The sequence below is a fragment of the Taurulus bubalis genome (genome assembly GCF_910589615.1).
Source record: "Taurulus bubalis genome assembly, chromosome: 16".
Taxonomy (NCBI): domain Eukaryota; kingdom Metazoa; phylum Chordata; class Actinopteri; order Perciformes; family Cottidae; genus Taurulus; species Taurulus bubalis.
In genome coordinates, this window is record NC_136604.1 from 12352287 (window position 1) to 12369458 (window position 17172).

A 17172-nucleotide genomic window follows, 5' to 3' on the forward strand; every position below is an offset into this window, starting at 1 on the left:
ATAAGCACTGGACCTAATTCAGGAGTGACAGAGAAGTCAGTCCAAGTATTTTTTTTGGGTGTGTGTCTGCAGGCTGAAGCCTTCATGTGACTGTGTTACACATCTCTAATGGAGACAAAGTCTTGGCTCCTGGATCTGGAGTCCACAGACTGCGAGTGTTTCCTTCCTTTAATCAGACCCCCGGGTTCGTGTCAGGTCGCGTGTCGGTGCTGTAATATCCGTGACTGCCACGGTGAACGCGGCCAAAAAGGACCCTTTGTCGTAATTACCCCCCACCCCCTCTAAATCTCCGCAAGACCCCACAATCAAAACAAATCGACCACGCGTGCTTTTCCCGCAGCAATGACGTCACGTAAGCCCTCCCCTTCCCCGCAAGTAAAAAAGAAAACATTGAGGAAAACGTCCGTGTCAACCGCCGCGCGAGTGCCCGATGCGCGCGGAGTGCTGTCAGAGAGGACAACCGACGTCAATTCAGCGTTTCCCGTGTGTGTTTTTAGCAAACTTCGAGGATTTTGGGTGCCAGCTGACTCGAGCTGGAGCGATGAAGGGAGAGGCGGAAGTGAAGTCACTTGACAGACCGTCCATGTTATTATTGTTATTTTGGTAGCCCTGTGATGAGACGGGCTGGGGAGCCGTTGGTCTCCGAGACAACACGACCGATAACGTTACCGCAGGCCGCCCTCACCGCCAGCACCTCCTCACTGACCCGGAGACGGGAGCCTCGCTGACGGCTGGGGGGGAGGGCGCGAGGACCCAGCTCCAGCTCGGCTCCTACACTACGGCTGACCAAAAATAAAACGGCGACAAAAACAACAATAACGGCGTTCGTCAAACGGTTTGACTGGTGTCTGCGCGGTGTGTAGCAGGGACGTGCCGCCGCAGACATGAACGGTATCACCAAGGGCCGGTTCGAGGTATGACGGAGGGAGTGGACCACCAGCCTTAAACTGTTTGTGTGTGTGTGTGTGTGTGTGTGTGTGCGCGCGCGCGTGTGTGTGTGTGTGTGTGTGTGTGTGTACGCGCGCGTGTGCACGTGTGTGTGCGTGTGTGTGTGGTCGACCGTGCTCCTAATTTTACATGCAGGCAGGAGCCGAGGCGTTTTGTTGGTCAAGGGTAATCCGAAATCCTGTTCTTGTCCTGTCGACAGTAGACAGCGACAACATGGAGCTCAGGACTGCGGGACAGGAGGGCTGTGGCCGAGGATCGTCGGCACATCGAGGCTGGGGTTACATGAGGCCGGGTACTGGGGCTGCAGCCGGAGAGTCATGTTGTCAAGAAAAGCAGTGAACAGCATTCAATTAGTCACCCCCTTGGGGTTGGCACACGACACGGTGGCACCTCCTGTTATATACCTGTGAATGACAGGTGCCAGCGGGGGTTTGGGTGTCTGTCGGACACACTACAGATGGTCCTTTTGGTGTTAAAGAGTTGGTGACATCATAGTATATATCATGAGTGCTGTGAATGACCATGTGTCCTCATGCAACCTTTCCAGGATCACTTTGCAGAAGTGTTGCAGAGTGGTAAACACACTCCCTTTTGTGTGTGTTGGAGCTCAGTGCAGTGGTGGAAGAAGTATTCCGATTTTACCTCAAATATACCTCAAGGCAAAGAAACAAAACACTGGTCCTGCATTCATGCATTTTTACTTGTTTTATGTATTTTACCTATCAAAAATATACGTGTAATGCAGGCATTGTCAGTGTTACACATTTGTGTAAGTAGAATCTTTTGTTTGTTTGCCTTGAGGTATATTGAGGTAAAAGATCTGAATACTTCTTCCACCACTGCACCAAGCTCCAACACAAACAAAAGGGAGTGTGTTTACCACTCTTCTGCAAAATGATCCTGGAAAGGTTGCATGAGGACACATGGTCATTCGCAGCACTCATGATATATACTATGATGTCACTGACTCTTTAACACCAAAAGGTATAAGATACCTTTATTACTGTGTAGTTTAATCCTTAACAATACATCATATTTTAAAAGATGATTATATACTTGGTATTTAAAATGTTGCTTTTCAAAGTGACTAGTAATCTGCAAAGTTACATTATTGTACTGCAGTAAAAAGTACAATATTTGCATCTGAAATAAAGTGGTGTTAAAGCATAACGTAGCGTGAAATACAAATGTGCAGTATATGTACCTCAAAACTGTACTTAAGTACAGTTCCTGAGTAAACCTACTTGGTTACTTTCCACCACTGCATACAGTTTTAAGGCTTTTGAAGTGCAGTTTAGGTCACATGCCTTCAGTTCATGCATATAACCTGTGGTAATAATCATGTGAGCCTTCCTTATCTGAAATATGATTCTCACGTTGTTGGGATGCTTTTGGGTTTGACTTGATAGTACTTGACTTTCTCCGTCAGGTGTTCAGCTCGCTGTTAGCTTGTCAGTATGAACATATGTGTCTACGTGTGAGTGAATGAGAACAGAACAGGTGGTGGTGGTACGATGTGTGTTGCTAGATGAGTGGATTTCTCAACAGAGCTTTAAGCTTCTTAGACCCAGATGAAAACCAGTGTGTGGTGGGAAACCAGCTGGTGGGGCTTTGTGTGTGAGAACGAGGGAAATAGAGTAACCTAGTAGGGTTGAATTCTAGCCTAACACCTGAGATGATGCTTTATAATACACACCTGGAACTAGCCCACTTGTAGTTTTTGCATGGCTCCGGTTTAGAGTTGCGACATAAAAGCGAATGTGAAAAAATTAGTTATGTGTGTTGGGTTATGTGTTCAATTTCTGTCCCGTAATACAAGTTCAGAAACCAGATTTGCACATCCACCCAGTTTTACACTGTCTAGGTATAGGAGTATGACTGCAGAGAGGAACTCCCTGCTTGGGAATGCTGCACTGCTTGCACAGGGAACGAGGGCACCAGAATGCTGACGGGATAACTTTAATACTTTTAAGGAAGCATGCGTACCAGAGATGAACCTCGCCGGGATAGTGTTAGAACTATGGCAGAGATCACACACCAAATACTGGGTCCACGCCTTTCCACCCGGCAACTTCTCCATCGGGCTTTGGGTCACACACCACTTACTTTCTGCCCATTGCCATGCAAATCAAATTCATATGAAATAGGGTTGAAACTAACGATTATTTATTGATTATTGATTTTTATTTTAGATGAATTTGTTAATGGTTTAGTCTACAAAAAATAGTGAAAGCTTTTTATGAGCAATCCAAAACCCAATAATCTTACATTGATTTTAGAGCTGCAATGAGTCTATCACAGTGGTTCTCAAATGAGGGTACGTGTACCCCTGTGGGTACATGAAGACACTCCAGGGGATACGTGAGATTTTTTATAAACATATTTAAAATGAGCATCCATTTAAAAAATCCTTTAAAAATAGTTATTTAATAAATATTCAATAAAATATAAGTGAACGTTCATAAACTGAATTGTATATATTCTATATTAACACACAGAGCTGTGTATTACATCTTTTTTCAACCAAAAATGCTTTGCACTGGTTAAGGGGTACTCGGCTGAAAAAAATATTTTGTCCAACTATTTTATAATAGGTTATTTGTCAAAGTACATTTTCAAACAAAAATGCAATTATTTTTTTGTGGTTACAGCATCACAAATGTGAGAATTAGCTGCTTTTTCTGTAGTAAACGGATTTAGTATAGTATAATTTGTTGCAGTGGATATGAAAATAGCTGAATTTGAGTACACCTGTAGGTCAACAGGTGTGTAGGAGAAAACAGTAGGCCAACAATATAGAACAAAAAGACTCTTCATTTGCCCTCAGAGATATTTGATAATAACGTTTCGGTGCACAGACTTTCATCGGGTTATTTCCAAAATATATCTGAATGGCTATTTTGTAGAACAACATTATATAAAAGAGAGAATAGCAGTAGACTTGAACCAGCAAATATTTGGATGACTGAAAGAATTGTTTCAGCAGAAATCTGAAATGTCAGAATTTCTATCTGCACTTCAACGTCTAGCAACTAGATACACAGTAAAAGTTGTTTCAGTTTGCACATTTAAACCAAATCATGAAAAGATGATTTGGACTATGCCACCGTGTATAAAGCACACCAGGTGTTCTACTCCGATGGAGAAAAGATCAAAGGTGAGTGATGTGTTACAGAGGTGGTTTGGAATTAAGTCTAAATTTAGTCCTAAATCCTAAGCCACCTCTGGCTTTAGAGAGACCGGCCTTGTCTCTTCCTACCATTCAGCACACACCGTTTTGTACAATTAACTCTCAGATTACTCAATTGATACATATTCTAAATATAACTGAAACCTAAAGTCACATCATGGTGATGAAGGCTTTATTCTGAAACATTTATTCAGAGATTTTGCTGCTCCTTCATTAAGTAGTTGGCCCTAACCCTCATGGGTAGATTGTGAGAATGTGTTTATTCAATACATGAGTATGTGGGAACCAATAATGGAAACATTTTTAACTGTATCCTGGAGCTTTTATTGGATATGGTTAAAGAATTGGTTCAGGTCAGTTTCAAAGCTCTTCTTTTGAAAAATTCCAACCAGCCTTGTTAATCTTTTGCTGGACCTTGACTGGACCAACTCCTTCTCTCCTGTCTTTTGGACCCCATTTCCTCTCAAATGGCCTTTTCTTACTCCCTCCCTCCTTCTCACTCCTCTCTTTTCACTCTGATTTTAATAATGACTTTTGTCCATATTTTCGCTCTAAGTAAGACTGTAGCACCATTTCTTTGTTTGCCTCTGTCTCCTGCTCCTCCATCTTCCCTCTTCTTTATTGCTTTCTCTTTCGAGGAGCTTGCATCTGTTATGGAGATAGCTGGAGCCAAGACGTTTTCAGAATCAACCTTTGCTCTTCCTGTGCCATTCCCTGGCTCCCCTTTGTGTTTCAACATTTCAGTGTTTGTGTTTGCGCCTGAAACAGCGGGGAGTCCCCCCTCATTAGATACGGTTTCTGAGCCTTTGAGGAAACAAGTGTATCACCGGCAGGATGCGTGTCTGCAGAGGCACTGCAAATGTGGGTGTTTGACGCAATTTAAATTCATGGCTGAATACTGCCCACCTGATCTAGAATGTTCTGCCTCTGTTTTTCACACAGCGAGGTGACTTGAATCACCTGCAAGTGTGTGAGTGTGTCAGCAGATGGCCAGACATCCAGCGAGTAGACTAATTGAGATAAGCATGCCAACAAGCTGACCAGGCTAACAGAATTATAAGCTTTTGGAAGGAGGGGACGTGGGAAGCCAAATTATTATTAGCATCGCTTAAGGATGTAATTCCCTTTATTTTACACTAGTAGCTGTAAAACCACTAAGATGAAGTGGAGGGATAGTATAATTTCATACTAAAAGAGACTCTGTAATATAGAAATTTAATTTGACTAACTCCAACTGCTGAATCCTCATATTACTGAAGTTTCAGTTCAACTTAAAACAAACTGTACATATGAGAATATGAGAAAAGACTTACTTTACATTATGTTTACTGATGCTTTAAACACATTCTGAGTTGTCAAAACTAAATAATATTGTATAAGTACATATATATGTGTGTGTGTATTTTCTCTGTGTTATCTGATAATGTGCTTTCTATGTTTTGACCTCTGTTGCCATTGTACACACAGCTTGTGTCTCCTTTTTGTATCATTGCTATTGACCACCTAAAACACACATTCATTGTTGTTGTTTTTCTTCTGTGTCTTTGCAGGTGTTCTCAAACAGCGATGAAGCGCCCATTAACAAGAAGCTCCCAAAAGAGCTTCTTCTTAGGTAAGATTTTTAATAAGAAACCTCACCCCTACACACACACACACACACACACACACACACACACACACACACACACACACACACACACACACACACACACACACACACACACACACGGCTGCTGTGTGTGTGATAGGGATGCACCTGCATGTATCTCTGCAGATGGTGGACTGTTTATTGCTGCACGTAAGTGATTTGTTTGTGTGTATGTGAGTGAGAAACACTCCTGGGCCAATGCAAACTGTTTGTCTGTGTATGTGTGCTATAAATAGCTTGTCTTAGCTGGTGGGGAATTCCGCAATGCTGTGCTCTTCTGTTCGCTCAGCTGTGCTCCACAGAGACTACCTGTACACCCATTACCACCAGCACTACTTTCACTGGTGGGCAGAGAAACACATACTCGCTGGCTGCAACACATGATCTGCTGTCACATGTGTCATATTGAGACAATTACACAACATCTGATGTGAGGAAGACTCATTGTTATGATGGTTAATCTGGTTTTTAACCATGGAAAGTGGGTTGACTGGAGCCCTTTGTTTTTGTATTTCTCATTTTGTAATCCCCACTCACCATGTCTCACAGAAAGGGACATCATCTTGTCCCAAGTTCGTTCATATAATGCAACTATGCATCTCTGTAAAGACGAGTATAGAGTAAATTAGAGGTTCCCAGCCTAGGGATTGGTACCAACGTTTCCCAAATTTCCCCTTGGGGATTAATAAAGTATATATTCATTAATTCAACATGTTGGTTGCTAAGTGGTCATCAGATGATTAATGGGAAAGGAAAGAAGAAAAATAATGTTCTACTACTCGAGACGTAGTAGAGCATTATTAGTACTCTTTGTTTTATTCTTAAAAAATACTGGACACTTTTTTTCCTCTTCAGGCATTAACATAGGGCTACATCTTATACTTATTTTTAACGAATTAATAATTTTGTCAATAAAATTAACTGCAGTTCAATGTCAAGTATTCGTGTTGCTTTTGTTATTCGATCAACTGTCCCAAGCCCAAAGATTTGTAGATATGACCAAAAAACATTTGAGAAGCTGCAACCAACAAGTGTCCGTTACTTTTGCTTGAAACGTAACTTAAAGGATTATTGGATCATTAAAATAGCTGCTGGTAAATTTTCGGTGAATCAACTAATTGACTAATCAACTAACTGAAAAACAAAGCGATCTGAGCCCCCCAAAAAAAGGTGTTGGACGACCCATGCTGTATGTAGTAGCAAGTACGTTGCCATAGGAATATTTGTTAGTTAGTTAGTTAGTTAATTTGTTTAATTAGCCTTCTCATTAGAATGACTGTTTATGTTTAATGTATCACTTGTGAGCGAGCCCGGGTACCTGGCTTGTTTTCACGTTTGTCTGCCTTTCAGGTGGTGCATTGTAAACAGCTGTTGTCTAGGCCATGCAGCATGGATATACATTGTGAAAACTGTGCCGTGTCATAGAAAAGCCTTGTCTGACAGACAAGCCTCGGAGAGTTCAGAGCGGTTCAGGGTCCTCTTACTCAGGAGCCCTGACACAGCACCTTCACTCAACAACACTCAAATTCATGTGCGATTGGAGTTACAGGCAACCTGTAAAGGCTTGACTGAAGGCTTGACTCTTATCTTATCTGTACATTTTGTCTCCAAATGGGACTCTGCTCCATTAAAATCCCATTATATACCAGGTCAGGAAAAAAATGCAGAATTTGAGAAAGCAATTAAAGGCAACATCCATATTTTCAGTTCTGTCTGTCAGGGCTTTCTTGTGTGAAGTAAAGTAAAACACAGACGTCGGGCATCTGAATTTGCTCTATTATATTACCTGTTGTGAAAAAGTGAGTGATACAGGTATAGTCCATCTGTGTTCAACAGTCTGTCTCCATCGAAAACATCAGGGCTCTTCTCAACCATTATGCTTTTATTATCGAGCGCAAACGTCAAATAGGTTAACAGGTCTCACCAAATCAGACCGACTAACTTTCCTCTGAGTATGATTACAGAATTCTTCTGGTCGGTAAAATGCCTCTTGCGCACTCATAATGGAAAGTCAGATTGTGTTTGATTAAAACAGTCAGTCAGTCAATGATCAGCGTCACAGCCATTAACCAGTTATTAGAAGGGAGATCGATGAGCGCCTGGTTGATTGGTCCGCTTCGTGTGTGTGTGTTTTTGCATTGCTTTGTCGATTGTGTGCATGTACTCCCTGATACAAGACTCTGGTATAGATTATACGGACATGTCCCAACGTGCCCTGGCCCAACGCACATCAAAACACACAGCCTTTGTCCGCGTCTATATGGACGAAACAATGGCCAGCTCCTGTTTCCTAGGGTTAAAAGGACATTCAGACCCCAGCTGCACTCAAAGCTTTGGCACCATGACAGTTCTCTGAATACCTCACATTTTCTATAGATTGGCCCTTTAAGAGCAGTAACCGTTTAATCACTGGGAACTCAGACGAGGTATACGCGTTAGGTTTCGTGTACGTGGCTCCTTCTGTACATGTATGTACGTCTGTCTGTCTGTCTGTCCCATACTGTCTGTGGCCTTGCCTGTCTGTGCCAGAGATTACTCATTGGTAGATTAATGGATTGAGCTGACCCAGTAGCCTGCTGCATGCAGCCCTTTGTGGCTGACCGCCCCACAGCTCAAACACTGCCCGTCTGTGGGGCTCTCCTGCTTCCAACCAAACACCACGGGGGATTGTTCCACTTTCTACAGACGCACACAAAAACACATATCTTAAATCACACTAAAGGAAAGATATTCAAATAACAAGTGAGCTCTTTATCCGAGAGTGATCGTGACAAACTCATGCTCTTTTTTTTGTGTCTATTTCTAGAATATTCTCCTATCTAGATGTGGTTACACTCTGTAGGTGCGCCCAAGTTTCCAAGGTAAGCGCTTCTCTCTCTACACCTCCAAACCACCCACTGTGGACTAACGCATGCATTGGTGTAAAAGAATAGATTCATATAATTAGAAACTATATTATGATTACGTTTAAACCAGTTTACCATTATTGAGTTCTCTAGCAACGTCTATAATATTGTGCAATCTGCTGGTTAAGTGTAGATGGTCCGCTGTTTAGCCAAAGTGCACTGCAGCTGAAAGCCATTTATGAATGAGCTATCTGTGAATAATAACAAGGGCATGGCACGTGCACTGTGAATGCAGGGCTGTGGTGGCTGCTTCTCGTACAACAACTCCAACGTGTTTCTTTTAGGAAAGTGTTATTTCTCTGTACTTCCAGGTTTTCAATCTTTTAGTTTATCTCTTGTCCGCTGAGCTTCATGCATGTGTTCCGTGTATCTAAATTTCCAATCATTTTTAAAGTCGGTCAGTAGGCTATTTTCTGTCTTGATATGACTATAAAGTATCAGACAACAGTAAAAATGTCCTACAGCCCATCATTAGGTCTTCAAGTGTCCAAAACCCAAATATTATCAGTTAACAATGATCTAAAACAGAGAAAAGAAGCAAATCGTAACATTAAAGCGGCTATAGATGTATGTAAGACGTGAAAACAGCAGCTTCTGCACCTGCTCCATGAACAAAGAAGCAGAGTTCATTAATTTCTCCCGCATTTTATAACAAAGTCCCCATTCACCTCTGTCTGACCCACATGTCTGTCTCTGTGAACAACCTGTCTGTCTCCCTCTCAGGCGTGGAATGTCCTGGCCCTGGACGGCAGTAACTGGCAGAAGATTGACTTGTTCAACTTCCAGACAGACATAGAGGTGAGGGGTGCGTTTTTGAGAGGGAATAGGAGGAAGAGGGAAGCATGGCGAGTATTTGAGAGTGTGTGTGTGTGTGTGTGTGTGTGTGTGTGTGTGTGTGTGTGTGTGTGTGTGTGTGTGTGTGTGTGTGTGTCTGCGCTTGTTGAGTAGCATTATCCAGCACAAGGCTTAACGCTGGGTCGTTAGGCTTTGGTGCCGACTGTGACGTCACAGCTGATCCTCTGTCATGTGGCCCAAGTCATATTAGTCTCCTCTCTTCCCATCTATCTGTCCATCTCTCTCTCTCTGTCTCTCAGGGTCGCGTGGTGGAAAACATTTCGAAGCGTTGCGGAGGCTTCCTGAGGCAGCTGAGCCTCCGGGGCTGCCTGAGTGTGGGAGATGCCTCCATGAAGTGAGATTGTCATTGTCACTTTGGCATGCACTCACATAATAAGTGTGCCCTTGCTTTGACTTTTACAAAACGTTCATCTCTTGTTGGTTCCTTTACTCGCTGTTTTTGTTGAAAGTGATTATGTTCATGTGGAATTATTCAATGTTTAAGCAGTTTGAGCCTCCTCAGTCTCAGGGGACTCTGATTCCATTTAATCTCACTTTACTGTGTACACACACATTAAAACTAAACAACATCAGGGGTGTCTTTTTTTTTTTTTTACATGAAACTGTTCTACCTCTTGATCTGTTAATTTAAATGGTTTCACATGAAGCCATCTGCCACCTCTACACGTAACTGTTTTAAAAAGTACAAGCTGTTCTTTAGAGAGTACATTTTTCGTAAAAAAGGAAGGCTACAGTAGCTTTACAACGACCTCCCAAGGGCCTTTAGATTACTCTGTTAATTAGCTCCTAAGCAACTCCGAGCATCTGACTTCTTATTTATTCAATGAGGCGACTCTTGAGTAATTCCCTTCCTCCCTCGCTACTGTTTCCCAGGACATTTGCTCAGAACTGCAGAAACATCGAAGTGTTGAACCTGAACGGCTGCACCAAGATCACAGACAGCACCTGTCTCAGCCTCAGCAAGTTCTGCTACAAACTCAAGCAGCTTGATCTCACTTCATGTGTGTCCATCAGCAACCACTCCCTCAAGGCCCTAAGGTAACCCTATTGCCATGTAGCATAACCCCTATTATTCCTTAAATAAGTTTGTTTTCAATTCCTCCTTACACACTATATGTAATAATATAATATAATACAAGACTTTTCTTTTCTTTTACTTGTGTATTTGATAGAGACAGAGCACGGTAATGATCATCAGTATAAAAGCGAGTTAGCGAGAATGCTAATTAACATCCAAAGTCTCTCGGCAGGAACATTACAAGTGACAATATACAGATACAAATATGTAATACACACGTAGAAAAGACAAAATAGATTGTCCAACACGTCAAGTTAAAAGTGATCACTGTTCTGGTGTTCCTCATGCCATTGAAGCCATATCTTCATCGTCGCATATCCTGTGTGTTTTTATCTTCACTGTGTGCGGATATTCAGTGACGGCTGCAGAATGCTGGAGATGTTGAACCTGTCATGGTGTGACCAGATCACACGAGATGGTATTGAGGCTCTGGCTAGAGGCTGCACTGGTTTACGAGCTCTCTTCCTCAGAGGCTGCACACAGGTACAAATTATTTTTTCTTCCAATTAGCATTTTAGGCTTTCTTCTTATTTTTTTATGCATTTGGACCATTTCCAGAGTCCTTTTTTAAACCACGTTGAAATATGGTCTTTGAAATGCAATACTTACTCAACTTTTATGTTTTTGCAAATATCATAAAAGACCACAAAAAAAGACCAAGAAAATACTAAGATTTATTTGCCTGTGCTTTTTTACATGATGTGTTACCTGCTTTTAGAGGACACTGTTGACTGCAGTTTCCTGTAAACAGGGTCTTCTGGTGGTAAAGACAGCTCAAATCCACTATGCTAAAAACAAATGGTTGAAATACAGTAAACTCAAAACAAATATGTATATTATCCCATATTATTAGGATAAAAAACAAACAACATCATTCCCCACACTTCTTTCCCACTGCTGAAATATTGAAGCAGGCCATTCTGAGGAGAACTTTGCCCTTTTCTCTACTTACTGTTCCCAACACAGTAAATTTTCCATTCCATGGAATTTGGGATTTTCTTTTACATAATCGTATTGGTTGGTCTTTTGTTGATGTAGTGGTTTGTGTCAGGCTGGCATTTTCTTTTTCTGCTGTCTCAGTAGGGCCAATATTTTCTTACGGCTGTGTGCTCAGTCGTTGTTGTTTTTAACCAAAGTCTAGTCTATTTTTCATGCCTGGAAAAATACCAGGAAACCCCCTTGAATCATTTTTTTTAGGAAAGTCACACGTGAATTGATTTAACTTATTGGAAAAAGAGGATGTAATTGATTAAATGTTTCTTCCATCAACACACAAAAACCCAGACACATTTATAAAGGATTGATCCGGGTGTGCTGTTAACAATACTGTGCATTCTTTTAATCTTAACCCAGCTGGAAGATGGAGCATTGAAACACCTCCAGAAACACTGCCCAGAACTCACCACCATCAATATGCAGTCTTGCACAGTAAGACATACATGTGGTTGTGGGATGGGGGGAGGGGCCGACTGATGATAATGCATGATGGATGCGTCCGTATGCCGCCATGTTTTTGTAATTTCTCTTCTACCTCTGTTGCCTCCAGCAGATAACTGATGAAGGCCTCGTCAGTCTGTGCCGAGGATGCCACAAGCTACAGATCCTTTGTGTGTCTGGCTGCAGTAACATCACTGATGCCTCCCTTACTGCAATGGGACTAAACTGTCCCAGACTAAAGTGAGAAAAACACACTTGTCCCACCGTCCTTCACAAGTAATCCAAAAGCTCAGTATCCGCAAAGCTGCTCAGGCAGTGGGACTACTGTCAATTCCCAAAAATGGTCTAGAATCAACATGAGTATTTGTAATGTTGTGCTTCCAAGCGTTTGAAAACATGAAAAGGTCATGAGAGACAGGAGCAGTCACTTTAGCGCAACAAAAAAGCTTAGAAATAAATTTAAAAAAATGATTGAACAGACAAGATTACGATCTGAAAAGGTAGCCTTTACACATTGTGTTTTTCTGCGTTTGTGTTCTCAGGATCCTTGAAGCTGCACGTTGCTCCCATGTTACAGATGCTGGGTTCACTGTGCTGGCCAGGGTGAGTTTCAATTTGCTCTCTTTGTCCTGTTTTCTCGTTCGTGAACCTTTTCTTGGGTCACCCATTTCCCCTCAATATCTCTGAGTTACGTTGGATGATTTCTGCTTTGCTTTACAGAATTGTCACGAGCTCGAAAAAATGGACTTAGAAGAATGTATTTTGGTAAGAGAATTTGTTATTTTCTTATTTATCCCCACTATCATGCTCATGGTATTTACCTATGTTGAATCTGGAATTATTCTTGGCTTTGATCGATTTGTTTAAACAGACACACAGGATTGTGTGCATGGCAGGGGATGTCTCCGGCCATGAGAGAGAGTAAGCAGTCCAATGACTTAATATTGAAATAGTTTTTGACAAACAGCAGAGGATGACAGTGAAAGGAAGGACACTGGAGATTTTTTTTTAACGGAAACAAAACCAGACACAAACATGCTTTCTCAAACTGTGAATTAACTGTCTTCAGACTTGTTAGAACACTTCGTTAATCAAGCTTGTCCCCTCCTCAGGTGACAGATAACACTCTGGTTCAGCTGTCTATCCACTGCCCTCGCCTGCAAGCACTGGTAAACATTTACACTTGCAGTTCAGATTTTTCACCAGGTTCGACCTCATCCCGTGTGCATACATGTGGAGCTTTAATCCATCCATCTGTGTTTCTTCTACCTGGTTTGCTGTGTCCCGGACAGTCTTTGTCCCACTGCGAGCTGATCACAGATGATGGCATCAGAGCTCTGAGCAGCAGTAGCTGTGGCCAAGAGCGCCTCACTGTGGTGGAGCTGGATAACTGCCCCCTCATCACTGACGTGACTCTGGAGCACCTGAAGAGCTGCCATCGTCTGGAGCGCATTGAGCTCTACGACTGTCAGCAAGTCACCAGGGCTGGCATCAAACGCATTCGGGTAGGTGGAAATCATGGGGGAGGGGATAAAGGCTGTTTTTGATTACGTAGACTCTGCTCTTGTTGGGGATTAGATCAGGCTGTTCTTAAAATCACTTTTCTGCTCAGTTATTCTCTACTTTATTTTATGTAAAATTATTCGCTGTAGTTTATACTTTTTCAACCTTTTGGGAAATACACTTGTTTGCTTTCTTGCAGTAAATTGGATGAGAAATGAAAACCACTCTCACATACAGTATGAAAAAGTGGTATTGATTATCTCATCTAACTCTCAACAAGTATGCGAATAAGTGTATTTCCCAAAACAGTTGACTGGACACAGAAGAGAATCCTGTCGATATTCTTTCTTCTGTATTTGTATACCTTTTTGTATTAACACACTTTCTCCCTACACAGGCCCACCTCCCAGAGATCAAAGTCCACGCCTACTTTGCCCCAGTGACACCCCCTCCCTCTGTACATGGAGGTGGCCAGCGTCTGTGCCGCTGCTGCATCATCCTCTGACAGTGGAGGGCCAGGGGGGGCCACCTCTGTCTACAGGTCCTGCTGCTCTGATATGGGCTGATGGGATTGGGGGGAGGAGGAGGGACTGGGGTAGGTGTAGGGGTGAGGAGGGGCTGGACCCACTCACTGCTCCTGATCACTGATCAATAGATAGACTGATTGCCCCTGATCAGTTGAACCCGTCCCTCCTCTCTCCTCTTGCTCCCCAATAAGGATTGCAGCAGTCCTGGGTTTGGGCGTGGAGGAGCGGGTGGAAACAACATGGATGGACTCTCTCTCTTTTTCTCTCTTTCTCTCTCTCTCACTTTAAAGACAGAAACAGGTTCTCCACTCCATCTTGCTCCTCCCACCCCTGAACCCCCACCTGTGGGTGAAGAGGACTGCCTCTGGACGGCTGGAGATGGGGGTAGGGAGGTCTGAACAGCGGAACTACAATGCATCATGTTCAGGCAAAAAAAAAAAGAATAATGACAATGTTGTCATCTTGGACAACAGTTTGCTCTCTGTGGAGTATCATCTCAACCAATCACATGACACCTCTATGTGACCATCCTGTGATTCATTCTGCTTTGACCAATAAACACGCAGCACGGAGGGAGAGGAGAGCTGGCTTGTGGGTAATGGTGATCTTCAGTGAAGCTTTGGAACAGCCAGCTCAACTCTCCAGTGTGGAAGAGAGAACAAAACAGGAAGTACAGAATGGGACATGTGACATATTTGTGCAACTGATCAACTTTTGTTGAGATTTAGATTGTGTTTGTACAGAGATGTTTTTGCAATGGAAAAATAAGAATAACTTCTGGCAATTCACTCAAAATTTGGGGGAAATTTTGTATTTTCATTTTTTTTCAGTGCTTATTGTAATTGTCAATGCCTGTCTATCCAGAGAGGGAGATTTTGTTTGTCATTGTTTTTGCAGTGGAAAAGAGGCAACTGTTGCTGTTTAACAAAATAAGGACCTATGATTCTGACCCTAAGCGTCTAAAAGTGTTAAGTTAACTCTATGCTGCTGGGATGAGTGGCCTCTCCTTTGTTCTATGTGTTTATGTTGGCCCTGATCCAATCCTGCCAGTAGCCATGTGCACTAGCTTCTATTTGACCCCTTACGCATTTGTTTACATCCTGGATTAGGTTAGCATCACAAAAAAACTTGTTTACATCAGTAGGTTTCCAGTCTCCCTACTATTCAGAGTGAGTTTAGTAACACTGATACAACTGTGGTATTTGGATATCAATCAGGGATAACATTGTGCAACCTTGCTTCAAAATGAAATGTGAATTTGCTTAAAGCTGAGATAATAGTTTTGAAGAATGTGAGCAAAGGCACCTCAGCTTTTTTGACAATCAAATTAATTTATGTATTTGACAGTTCATTTAGTGATGTTTTGTGCAATTGGCAATTTACTGATTATGTAGGATATAAATAAATCCACTCGCTTAATAAAGCAGCACATGAGATAAAACATGAAATTATTTAGAAATAGCTTTTAACATAGATCTGCTCTAATCTATTAGATTGAGTGAAGAATTCCCAATTATCTAATTCTACAAAACACATGTCACAACAGGAATAAATACAGTGACTGAAAAGCCCCAGAACCAACAGTTATTTCACTCTCTACAGACACTCCCTCTGATCAACAGGATCTCAACATTATCTTTCTTGCCATGCAGATTAACACATGTATTGGGCATGAAATACTACTACTCAAAGCACTGAAAATACAAAAAACAGAAGCAGCTCACATTTTTGCACTGAACAAGAGACTGGCAAGTGCTGTGTAGTGCCAAGTGCTCAAAGACTGGAGAGATTGTCAGGACAACGGATAGGACTGAAACAATGAGAGCAGACAGAAAGATGAAGACAGACTCAGATGGATACATGGCTGATGTGACTGGCTGTGATACTAATGCCCTCTCTTTGACAGCTGTTATAACAGTTTTATGTTTAAGAAAATAAAGAAATGATGAGAAAAAATTAACAAATTAATAAATAAAGTGACTAATAGTACATGTGCTTCGTCTCTCCTGTGTAAGATTCTTTTGTCCTAATATCTAAAGAGTAATTTATAGTAAACTGCGGCAAACTGAAAACAAGCCACACCGCAGCTAAACCGCTAGATGTCACCCAAGAGCCGCGGAGACGGCAGACACGCCCACATAGAGAGTGTGGTCTGTTTGATTCATGACTGTTTTACAGAAAACATACATTAACGAGCCAGACGGGATGAAACAAATAGTTCATGTTTGTACTTACTTTGTGTATCTATGTCCTTATTTAGGCGCAAGTGAGGTACACAGCACATCTGGTAATTTGTGATTTTCAATCAGGCATTCTGCTGGCTAGCTGTGCGGCGCCCAAGGACCCATCGGCCCGATCGTTGATCGGTTGCTCCTCCTGGTGAATTGCAGTCACCGGCAGCGCGCAAGCTTTCAGCGCCTCTTAACGGGTTTAGCGGCGGCCGCGATTATTACTGGATTAAAGTGAAACCAGTTACCGCGGGACTGGAGCTGAGCCCTCTTTGTGGACGTTTGGTGCAACTTTAACGCCAGAGGAACCGACGGCTGAAAGCCCAGCAGACTTGTTCAGTCCGTGGTCATGGAATAGAAAGGCGAAGTGGAGCCAGGCGCGAGGCCTGAGGGAAACTAACGTAAGCTAGCTAGCTGACCGGAGCAGTCCATTCTTGTTTGGGTCGCTGTGCTAACTAGCTAGCTGCTGTTTGTGTTAGCATAACAATTAGCCAAGCGGGTTGCTGGCTTGTTTTGATGTTGATACGGTGAAGGAAGCCGCTCCGGGCCACCAGTCACACGTTTTCTGAACTTTCTCGCAGTTTTAATTCAACCTTCTGAGCCAACATTGTATAATAAGGAAGCGAGCGAGCTAAGTCTTTGTCGTACAAAGTGGAGTTTTTTTATTTGAGCATAGGGGGGATTCCAGCGCTAAAGTATTTTTTTCTATGTTGATGATCAAACGTCAGTCAGACACAGTCCAGTCTCTCGGCTCTTCCTCGCAGCTTTTGGTCCACAACACCCGGTCTCACTGACCCCTGTCTCCTGTCTTCGGCCGGCTTCAGTGTCTGGCCACACGGCACTGAGTGCCCA

The 17172-nt window shown here is 42.5% G+C and overlaps 1 protein-coding gene across 2 annotated transcripts; it reads left to right on the forward strand.

Moving 5' to 3' along the window:
• Positions 1–791: 791 nt before the first annotated feature.
• fbxl2 (F-box and leucine-rich repeat protein 2) lies at positions 792–14070 on the forward strand (the record flags this gene model as incomplete). Of its 2 annotated transcripts, XM_079231874.1 has the most annotated exons (14): positions 792–914; positions 5689–5750; positions 8593–8647; positions 9416–9490; positions 9787–9881; positions 10421–10585; positions 10982–11108; positions 11979–12053; positions 12172–12302; positions 12605–12665; positions 12783–12827; positions 13175–13231; positions 13355–13567; positions 13963–14070. In XM_079231874.1, exons 1-14 carry the CDS (start codon positions 885–887, stop codon positions 14068–14070), a joined length of 1299 nt encoding a protein of 432 aa, XP_079088000.1. In that variant the 5' UTR covers positions 792–884. The 2 variants fall into 2 exon arrangements, with proteins under 2 accessions (XP_079088000.1, XP_079087999.1); XM_079231873.1 differs by having other exon boundaries at positions 13175–13567.
• Between the last annotated feature and the right edge of the window lie 3102 nt (positions 14071–17172).